The 10,447-nt window shown below is 50.6% G+C and overlaps 1 protein-coding gene across 1 annotated transcript; it reads right to left on the bottom strand.

Annotated features, from left to right (window-relative positions):
• Positions 1-3,759: 3,759 nt before the first annotated feature.
• LOC139162952 (rano class II histocompatibility antigen, A beta chain-like) lies at positions 3,760-10,044 on the bottom strand. The gene is made up of 6 exons (XM_070743865.1): positions 9,882-10,044; positions 7,833-8,102; positions 5,071-5,352; positions 4,805-4,918; positions 4,591-4,614; positions 3,760-4,141 (listed from the first exon to the last, which is right to left on the bottom strand). The coding sequence occupies exons 1-6, from the start codon at positions 9,964-9,966 to the stop codon at positions 4,128-4,130; spliced, it is 789 nt and encodes a 262-aa protein (XP_070599966.1). The 5' UTR covers positions 9,967-10,044; the 3' UTR covers positions 3,760-4,127.
• Between the last annotated feature and the right edge of the window lie 403 nt (positions 10,045-10,447).

The raw sequence follows: 10,447 nt of genomic DNA, 5'->3' as shown, positions 1-10,447 counted from the left end.
TTCTTGCCATGCTAACTCCTCTGCAAATTAAGCCAGCTGAACTCTGCTAATACTAATAATATTAATAGTAATCAAAATACCCAACAGATCTCTTGAGGGAGGCGAGTTCGAGGAGGGACTAAAGCTTCCCCCTCCTTGTCTTGGAGGAGTTTCAGCCTATGCAGTAGCCCATATGCCTCCTGGTGGTCTCCCATCCTCAGGCTGGCCAGGCCAATCTCTCTCAGCCAGGTGAGCATGGGGGGGGGTGTCTGGGCAGCTGCCAGATGTTGAGGGCTGAGGATGAAATGCCAGATCAGGCAGGGCTCAGACCCCAACCCTCTCCCAGCTGGAGCAGGCCAACATCCCACAGGCCTGTATCTTGAGATGGCCTCAGTCCTTACCTGGGATGGGGGAGGGGGCTGCAGCAGTCAAACTCCCCCCTGGCCCAGCACCAGCCTCAGCAGGACAGAATGGGGTCCCTACCTGCAGCTGAAGGAGGCAGAGTCTGAACCTGCCCCACAATTGTGTGCTTACACACACCCAGTCACACAAACCTGGCCCTGGATCTAGAGCAGCGGTCCCCAAACTACGGCCCGGGGGCCACATGCAGCCCGCGGAGGCCATTTATCCGCCCCGCGGGTGATGACAGAAGCACAGGATGCGTCCATATCCTATGTTCCTGGCCACTATGCCCTCTAGCCTGTGTGGTTGCATGGCTGCGCAGGCAAAAAACAAACTCCTAGAGCCGGCGCCATTTCTCCCGTCCAACAGCTGATCTGCTGTCGGCCGGGAGAAACCCCGTGGGCTCTGAGCCCCATCCAGCTTCTCCGGCTGTGTCTGGGGACCTTGACCTGCCCACTCCTACCGATATTCTTCCCGCCACCAGGAAGAAACAGGAAGCAACACCCCTCCCCCCCAGGAAACAAGAGGCAGCAGTCGGATGACCTTGCCACCTGTGCGCAGAAGCAGCGCCCTGGGGTAAAAGCGGTGTTGACTTGTGCCTACACCAGAGCTGTCACCTCGCCCTCTCTCCACCTTTCCCATAAGTTGACTTGTGGGGAGTCTCATTTTTTCAGCAGAGAGAGAGACGCCCTCCCTCAAGTTCATGGCCAGGCACAGAGGTTTTGTGAGAGAGAGGGAAAAGAGAGAGAGAAAGAAAGAAAAGGGAAAGAGAGTGAGGGAAGTAGAAGTGCAGAGGAATGAAGGAGGGAAGGAAGGAAGGAAGGATGAAATGAATGGAGGGACAGAGGAAGGAAGGACTGTTTTTTTGGGGGTAATTTTTTAAAAATTTTCTCTTAGCATGCATTCAAACAACACACTCTACCACCTAATTTTCAATGAAAAAAATGTGGTATTAGTAACTAATATCAATCATCAAAAAAGTTTTTTTTCTAATTTTGTCATCCAGTTACATTCATTTTCTTTTAATTAAATTCCCTCCGTAATGTTCCTTCAAAAAGTACACCAATTATATTTCTAACTTATTAACCATTATGCCAAAGTGCTTCCTTCTTTCTTTATACATTTTTCTATAAGCCAAGAAAACCTTTTATAGCCAATCAGAAGTTAACAAAAGAAAATTAAAAACGAAACACAAACATATATGAATTTCAGACTTCTTAAACCCCCCCCTCTAAATAGTATGTTCCCATTTTGTTTTTACAATAGTCCCTCACCTATCGCTGGAGTTACGTTCCAGACCTGGCCGCGATAGGTGAAATCCGCGATGGGGAATTTATCGACTGATAGTACTTATTTAAGTATTTATATTGTAATTGTTTGGTACGTTTTCATTGTTTTAAGTGTTTATAAACCCTTCCCACACAGTATTTATTTTAGATACAGTATTTAAATACAGTATTTACAATTTTAGATATATATATATATATTTTAAAAACCTCAGAAACCCGCGATGAAGCGAAGCCGCAGTAGCTGAAGCGCGGTATAGCGAGGGACTACTGCACTTTAAAATAAGGTATGTGCAGTGTGCATAGGGGTTTGTTCATAGGTTTTTTTAATAGTCCGGCCCTCCAACAGTCCGAGGGACAGTGAACTTGCCCCCTGTGTAAAAAGTTTGGGGACCCCTGATTTGGAGAGACTCATGAGATGCCCATCACTCTCCTGGTCAAAGCAGAACGTCTGGGCTCTTTTCATACCCCAAAACACACACACACACACACACACACACACACAAAGCAGCAGCTCTTCTTCATTCAAGCCCCAACAGCTGGAGAGGCTTGTGGGTTTCGCTTCCCCAGCCTGAAGCCTTGGGCTCCTCCGAAGCGGAACTGAGGAACTGGCCAGGATCCAGCAGGCAACAAGCCTGGATTCTTCATCAGGGCAGCTCAGGGACTCTCCTCCTCCGCCCCATGGCTGAGTCTCCAGGTGGGGCAGCCCCTTCGTCCTGTGACCCACTGGAAGGAGTCCTTGACTTACAACAGTTCATTTAGTGACTGAAGTTTCAATGACACTGAAAAAAGCATTTACTTTTTTTAATCCAGGAAGTCCACTCTGAGGCCCTTCCCCCCAATTGGTGCATTTGTTGTGGTCCCTTCTTTGGGTTCCTGCAGGCTCTCTTGCAAGAGGAGGTGTTGCCAACTGGAGCCCAGATCTTCTCAGAGTCTCCAACAATTCCCACAATCACACACTGACCGATTCTTCCTGTGGGGACCCCAAATGAGGGAGGGGAGGGGGAAATTCCACCTCAGGGATCAAGGCCACTGGAGTCCTGCAGAACCAGTCTGGATCAGCTCTGGAGGGGGCCGGGCTCAGTTGTGGAGCTGTCCAGGGGTATCTAGGGGTGCTGGAGAGAAGGAAGGGGTCTTCCACTCAAGACGGCACCATGGAGCCCCTCCCCCCTTGCAGAGCTGGTCTTCCCCTCTGTCTCAAGCTTCTTCTGCACCAGGAATGGCTTCCGGTGGATTTCATAAAGGTCATCTAGTCCAACCCCTTTCTCGAGCCTTCACCATTTATACCATCAGGCAGGAGACTCTATACACCACTCGAAAGAGTCCCCAAAAAGGGGAGGGGGGCATTGGCTGACAAAATGGGGCAGGACCCTCCAGTTGGGAGGAAGAGAAATGGCTCAAATGGCTGGGTGAATGTTGGGGGAGTCTCGGGTGCCCCCAATGGCTCCCCACAATTGCCGAGGGAGGACCGTCCCTGCTGGCCTTCTGCTCCTCAAAGGGGCCTTGAGGGGGAGCAGAGCAAGGGGGTCCAGCCCCTCCCCCTTCCTGGATCTGCCCCCCCTCCTCCCACATGAGTTCTGGCTTTGGACCCGAAGTAGCCGGGATGGTTGATCCAGAGGCAGCGGAGGGAGGGGCCTCCTGTGGGGGCAGGGAAGAGGAGGAAGAGGAGGAAGAAACGGAGGATTCCAGGGTTTTCCTACATCTGGAGTTTATTCTTTCACAGCAAAGCGAAGGGAAGGGAAGGGATTCGTAGGAAGAAGGATGGAGATGAAGCTGCTGTGGGTTCAAAGCCAGGAGACATGAGGGGGCTTGACTGACAGGTCGGCCCAGCATCCCTGGGGACAGTCTACATGGTCTCCACCCCTCCCTCACAGGAAAGAAAGTGGGGAGGGGTCTGTTCTCAGCAAGAGAAGGTCCACGCTGCCCTTCTCCTCCTCCCCCCAACTTCCCACCTTCTGCCTCCATTTTTCAGAGTTTGCAAACAGGACAAAGAACCATCAGAGACCAAAGAAATAAAAATAAATCCTTGTGCATCGGAGAGCAGGTGTCGGCTGCTACAGTCAGAATTTAAGAAGAATAAAACTCAGGGTCCTTTTCAAGGTTCAAAAGTGAATTTATCCTAAACCAGGACTGAAAGCAGTCAAGGTGAAAGCAAAGACTGGAGAAAAAGGTGCTATACCTGCGTAGATCAAACCCCCTTTTGACCCCCCCCCCTCTGGAGATTGGCCAATCCCTAGTGTCCATGACCATCAGGTGGAGGCATCTTCAACCCAGGTCACATTTATGGAATGTCACTTCTAACGGTCTCCTTCAGGTCCCCTGGTTTCAAGGAAGAGGAAACTTATTCCACTTCACAGGGCCTCCTGCATCCTCCCCCCCATTACCCAAGACCCCTCCCCGTAACTCTTGGCAACCAAGCGTAGAAATGATGCAGAATTATAGCGAAGGTTGACAGCAGGATTAATTCACGAGTGCTGCAGGAAAAGAGAAGGGGAAGAAAATCAGAATATAAGGAGAAACTTTTACTGCAAATAACATATTTTTCTTCCCTTTCAGCCCCCACAGGCAGAGAAAGACAGAGAGAGAATCCGCCCATTCCAGGGGGCAAAAGGCTGCGATTCTTCATGTGAACAGGGAATATGGGGCTAAGATGGGGGGGCAGCAAAGGGGGGAGCCTGGGGTCACATGGCCAGAAAATGAACTGTCACAAGAATGGGGGGGTCAAGAAGAACAGCCTGTCAAGGGTCCAACTAACAAACCCAAATGAGTCTGCAGGATCACCTGGGACTGGGGGGGGGCAGGGGGGTGAAGAGATATTGTTCAGGCAGGTTTTCTTTTAAAAAAGGAACAATTGAGAAATTAAACAAAAAACCCCATAATTTATAGGAGGGGCTGAGAAGAGGGAGGAAGAGGAGAAACTCACCTGCAGGTGGTTGGATGGGAATTGCTGGAAGGAGAAAAAGAGCCAATCAGGACCCTTCATGGGCTGGAGGACTCAGAGGGACCCCCTCCCCATCGATAGCCCATAATAACTTGCAATATCTTCCCTTAATAAACCCTCCAAGAACAGAAGTTCCCCAAAATACTTCTCCTCACAACCCCTCCCTACAACCACTCCTCCAGCCCCCCAGACTCACCTTTCTTGGCCTTCAGGTAGGAGAAGAGCCCCACAGCCAGGAAGGCCACTCCTATCACAGCCCCCATAATCCCCGTCCAGACTTTGGCCCTGGCAGAGCGGGAGGAACGGGGCTCTGGGGAAGGAGAAGGAGCCTCACCTGAGCAGGAGGATTGGGCCCACCTTCCCCCAGGAGGGTCCATTCTGGCTCCCCCCACCACAGAGAGGGTCTCTCCCCCTTCTCAGGGCAGGACGGGTTCCAGGAAGGGTGGGTGGGAAGGGACTTACCCCACTGGACGGTGATGGGGGCCTCCAGGCTGGCGTGCTCCACCTTGCAAGTGTAGACGTCCCCCCGCTGGGGCTGGGTCTCCAGCATCACGTGGAGCTGGTAGGTCCAGTCTCCGTTCTGGAGCTCCTCCCCAAAGGCCACGCCCTCCTTCTCCGGCTGGCCGTTCTTCAGCCACTGGACCTCGATCTCCATGGGGTAAAAGCCCGTCATTATGCAGAGGAGGATGGTGTTGGGGGAAGTTGGGTCCATCTTGGTGGGGGAGATGGTGACCTTGGGCTTGGCTGGAGGGAGGGAGGAGAAGGAGGCACATGAGAGACACAGGAGGGCCCAGAACAGAAGACCCAGTTGGTTGGTTCAGGCCAAGATCCCTTTTCACGCCTGAAAATATATTCTGTGTTTTGAGTCATCTTCCAAATAAATTGCAGCAAGAAATCAAAAGGGATCCTGAAAGGGGGGAGGAGAATAATAATAATAATAATAATAATAATAATTATTATTATTATTATGATAATAATAATAATAACAACAACAACAACAATAATTTATTAGATTTGTATGCCGCCCCTCCCCAAAGACCCTCTCCTAAATCCTTTGTGACTGGGATCAGTTGCAGTCTCCATAAAAGAATTCCCGAAAGAGGCAAGTCTGACAGGGATAAATGCTGGAAACGCCCAGAGGTGGAAGGAACCTTCTACCAGATGTGGTGGACATGGAAAGAAATAATGCAGAAGACAGAAAGGACAGACGCAGCACGAGTCGGAGGATTCCTGGGATCTTGTTGAAAATGAAACCACACTTTTAATTTTGGTGTATTACCCCAACATTTGTTCATTTGTTTATTAAATTTATTTGCCAAAGTGACCACGACTGACCCAAAGCCTTACGAATACTCTCCGAACTGTGACTGCCAGATGCTCTTCAGGAGTCCAGGAGAATCTCCAGAATTGCCAACTGGGTCTCTGGGACAATGCAACTCCACTCAGAAGAAAGTTGGTTAAAGTCCCCCCATGTTGTTGCCCCATGGACCCAAAGCCCTTTGGTCTTGCCAGGGTCCAGCCGAAGCCTCTGATCCCCCATTGATCCCCCCACAGCCTCAGCATCACCTGTGTCCCCAGAGGTGGAGACGCAAACTGATAACATCAGCATACGGAGGAGACCTCCAGCCCTGGTGATGGACAGTCTCACCCAGCGGCTTCACGCAGAGGTTGTGGAGGGGAGGAGAGAGTCCGGAGCCATGAAGATGATCAACCAAGATGGCAGAAAGAAAGAAAGAAAGAAGGAGCAAGAGGGGTGAAGAGGAGAGGAGAGGAGAGAGAAGGGATCCAGAGAGGATCTTTTGGGGAAAGGGAAATTGGGGGTAGTTGGAGGCTCAGGAGATCAGGTGGGTCCCAGGATCTCAGCAGGGCCTTGCAGGGGATCCCTCTTGATCTCCTCCTTCAGCAAATGTTCCAAATGGCAAAACTCCTGGGTGGATCAATGGTGGGGAGGGGGGTACAGAGGGTCCACAATTGACCCATTCCAGCCCAGAGTCCTTTGACAACCATTTTGTTTCCTCTTGAGAGATTTTCTGATTGACAGTAAATTCTGTCCTGCTCAAGAACAACCACTTTTGAGATGGTCATCTGTCCTTCCAACCTGGGATCCGGTCAGATTGCAGACCAATAGCAGCATTTCAGGCTGATCCCATTTGTATCTGGGGACCTTAAAGGCCTTTGTGGAATTGCTAAGAAAATGAAGGCAGAGGCTTCACAAAGTGAAAACGGCCTTTCTTAAAAAATCAGGAAATGCAAATTGTGGATGAGGAAAAAAGTCTTTTAACAATAAAAAGGAAGGATCAGATTTTAAGTCAGTGGAAATTCAAAAGCTTCAATTTGACATTTTTACATTTTTATTTTTATAGCCCATCCCAAACCTCCTTATTTTCAAGACTGCAGTGTGAAGATTTTGAGGTTCCAATTTGGCCAGATGGGAGTTCGTGGAGATTTTAATTGGATGGGAAAAAAGATATTTTCTTTCTTTCTCTTTAAATCCCTACTTTCTCCCTCTGCCCCTCCAGGAATTCCATTTAATAGGCAAATAAGAGGCCTCTGGATTTAAAACAGCAGGAGTCCAAAGTACATTTTATGTTCCCCCATCATATTTTTATTTATTTATTGTTATTTATTTATTTATTGATCAATTATTTATTATATTATATTATTTATTTATTTATTTATTTATTCAATTTTTATGCCGCCCTTCTCCTTAGACTCAGGGTGGCTTACAACATGTTAGCAATAGCACTTTTTTAACAGAGCCAGGCTATTTATTAGATTTGCATGCCGCCCCTCTCTGCAGACTTGTTTATACTTTATTGTAATTATTTAGTTTATTATTTATTCTATTCTTTATTTAGATTATTATTTTATTACTTATTTTACTTTATTTTATCATTTTTTATTTCATTTATAATTTTAAATTAAATTAAGTTATTTTATTATTTTTATTTCAGTTTCCATTTAATCAGGTTTATTTATTTATGTATAGCTTTAATATGCTTATTTAATTTTATACATTTATTTATTTCACTTATTTATTGATTTAAAAGATGTTGGAGTGGAAATGAGTCGGAATGAAGAAGAAAAATGCAGAGAAAGGAGACCACAAGTGGCTTCCGTGGATTCTCTTTGGAGATTCCTCTCAGAGGCCTGGATCCCCCTTGGAAAGGGAAGGGAAGGGAAGGGGGATCCCCTCCCCCAAAATCTCCCCCCCCCCCACTCACCTCTCCGGCCAACCACAGGGACCCCCTGGAAAACCTCGTAGTTGTAACGGCAGCGATCCACAGCGGCCTTCTTGTCCTGCAGGATGAACTTGTTTCTGTTCCACGCGTCCGCATCCGCCTTCCCCAACTCCGTGACGGCCTCGAACTCCCCGCGGTCGCTGTCGAAGCGGACGAACTCCTGCTGGTTGTAGATGTATCTCAACAGGTATCTCACCCGCTGCGTCCCATTGAGGAAGCGGCACTCGGCCTTCTGCTGGTGCAGGAAATGGGCTGCGAAGGGGGGAGGAAGAAAAGGAGGGAGGCCGTCAGGAGGGATACCAGGGCCCATCGTTCCCAGCCACTGGTAGAGGAGGAGGAGGGTCCCACAGAAAGAGGGGAGGGGACACTGGTGGGAGACGCCCCCTGGAGGAGGGAAAGGAAACCCTCTCAGCCCTAGAGAGGGAGGGAGACTTGTGGTGTGTGGGGGTCTGCAGAGGGGGGAGGGAAGAAAGGGGGAGGGGAGGAGAGAAAGAGGGGGAGGGGAGGAGGGAAAAGGCTGGATCGAAAGCGACCTGAAGGATGGGGGAGGGGCTGAGGGAAATTTCTAGGCTGGAGGGAAGCTCATCTCCACCCCTCCCTCTCTCTCTCTACCATTGGGGGGGGGGAGTGGGGGCACAAGGAGGACATCTAGACCAGTGTTTTTCAACCAGTGTGCCGCGGCACACTAGTGTGCCGCGAGACATGGTCAGGTGTGCCGCGAAGCTCAGAGAGAGAAAGAAAACAAGAGAGAGAGAAAGAAAGAAAAAGAGAGAGAGAAAGAGAGAGAAAGAAAGAGAGAGAGAAAGAGAGAGAGAGAAAGAAAGAGAGAAAGAAAGAAAGAAAGAGAAAAAGAAAACAAGAGAGAGAGAAAGAGAGAGAGAGAAATAAAGCAAGAGAGAGAGAGAAAGAAAGAAAGAAAGCAAGAGAGAAAGAGAACAAGAGAGAGAAAGAGAACAAGAGAGAGAGAGAGAAAGAAAGAGAGAGAAGGAAAGAAAGAAAGAGAGAGAGAAAGAGAGGGAAGGTGGGAGAGAGAAAGACATAGAGGGAGGTAGGGAGAAAGAGAGCAAAAAAGAGAGGAAGGAAGGGAGAGAAAGAAAGGATGGAGAGAGAGAGAAAAAAGAAGGGAGAGAAAGAGGGAGAGAGAGAGAAATAGAGCGAAAGGGAGGAAGAGAGAGAGAAAAAATTTGTCCAAAGTTTTTTTAGCCAACACCTGCCCCCCCCCCCCTCAATGTGCTCCAGGGTTTTGTAAATGTAAAACATGTGCCGTGGCTCAAAAAAGGTTGAAAATCACTGATCTAGACTGACTCTTCCGGAGTCTTCCAGCCCTTCAACCCCCAACTTCCATGGGTCGCACCAACTTTTCTCCCCCCCCAAACCTTAGTTCACCTTTCACGGATTCTCGGGGATCCCACCTCTTTCCCCTCCCCCCAAAGACCCCCTGCAGCCCCTCCTAAGAGCCTCTCAAAGGGAGGGTCTCCAGCCCCACTCACAAAGGGGGGCCTGTTTGGGAGGAGCCACTCAGAGCCCCCCAGATCCTCCCCCCCTTCCAAGTCCCCATAGAGCAGAGGGTGGGGGTTATGGGGGTTGGGAGGGTTCCTGGGCTCCTCCCCAAATCCAGGGTCTCCCCAGAAGGGACCGACGCCCCCCTCTTGCCTGACCTCCAAAGCCTCAATTTTAAGAGTCAGAAGAAAAACGGAAGTTTCTAAAAAAGCCAAAATCCTTTTGCGCAAATGCGTCTTTTCCCTCCTGTGGATTCAGGGCTGAAAATGCCTCAGTTTCCCGCTTTCGCTTCTCTTCCTCTTTCCCTGCAGCCCCCTCCGACCCAGACGCTGGGGGGCGAGGGAGGGGCCCGGCTGCGACTCCCCCCCCTCGGCTACACTCGGGGAACGGGGGTCCCTCTCCTTCCTCCTAGGGGGGCATGTGGGGAGGAAGGGGGAGGAGACCACGCAGAGATCAAGGCTGTCGGAGGCTCTGGAGACCCATAAGCTTTCTCTTCCCACCCCCTCCTCCCCTGCCCAGCCCCCTCCTTACCGGGGCTCTCCTTCCCCCCTCCGCTTCCGGAGATCCGGGCCAGCGCCCCCACCAGCAGCACCAGGGCGACCCCCACCAAAGCCATGGATGATGCGGCTCCACCAGCGCTCGACCGAGAGAGGAGAGAGACGCGGAGGCTCCCAACCCGAGAGGCGGAATCGGTGGGTCTGGATTGGGGGGGGGGAGGAGTTTTCCTCGGACTTCGGCATTGGGCGTGTCGAAGAAGGAGCAAGGGGACCAATGGGAATTCTCCCCTTTGTAGCGTCATCGGTCTCCGGGTAGAGTCTCCCTTGACTTCGCCCGATACAGGAGATAGTCCGAAGCCGAGGGAGGAGCGGAGGGAGGGGGAGGGGGACGTGCTCAATCTTGGGGGGGGGCTGCATTCTAGGGGGCTCCTTCATGCCGGCTCCATAATCCTCCCCCACTCTCCCTTCCTCTGGGCGCCTGGAGGGGCAGGCTGGATGCCCTTTGGGTTCCCCCAGTGCCCAGAGGGCGCCCAGGCTGGAGCTGCGGAGACTCCCGAAGGGCCGAGTGGATCCGGAGCTGGAAGGGTCCTCCTGGGCTCC

The sequence above is a fragment of the Erythrolamprus reginae genome, chromosome 2, assembly GCF_031021105.1.
Source record: "Erythrolamprus reginae isolate rEryReg1 chromosome 2, rEryReg1.hap1, whole genome shotgun sequence".
NCBI lineage: Eukaryota > Metazoa > Chordata > Lepidosauria > Squamata > Dipsadidae > Erythrolamprus > Erythrolamprus reginae.
Note: the sequence above shows the minus strand (reverse complement) of the source record. Positions and strands in the feature narration are given on the sequence as shown.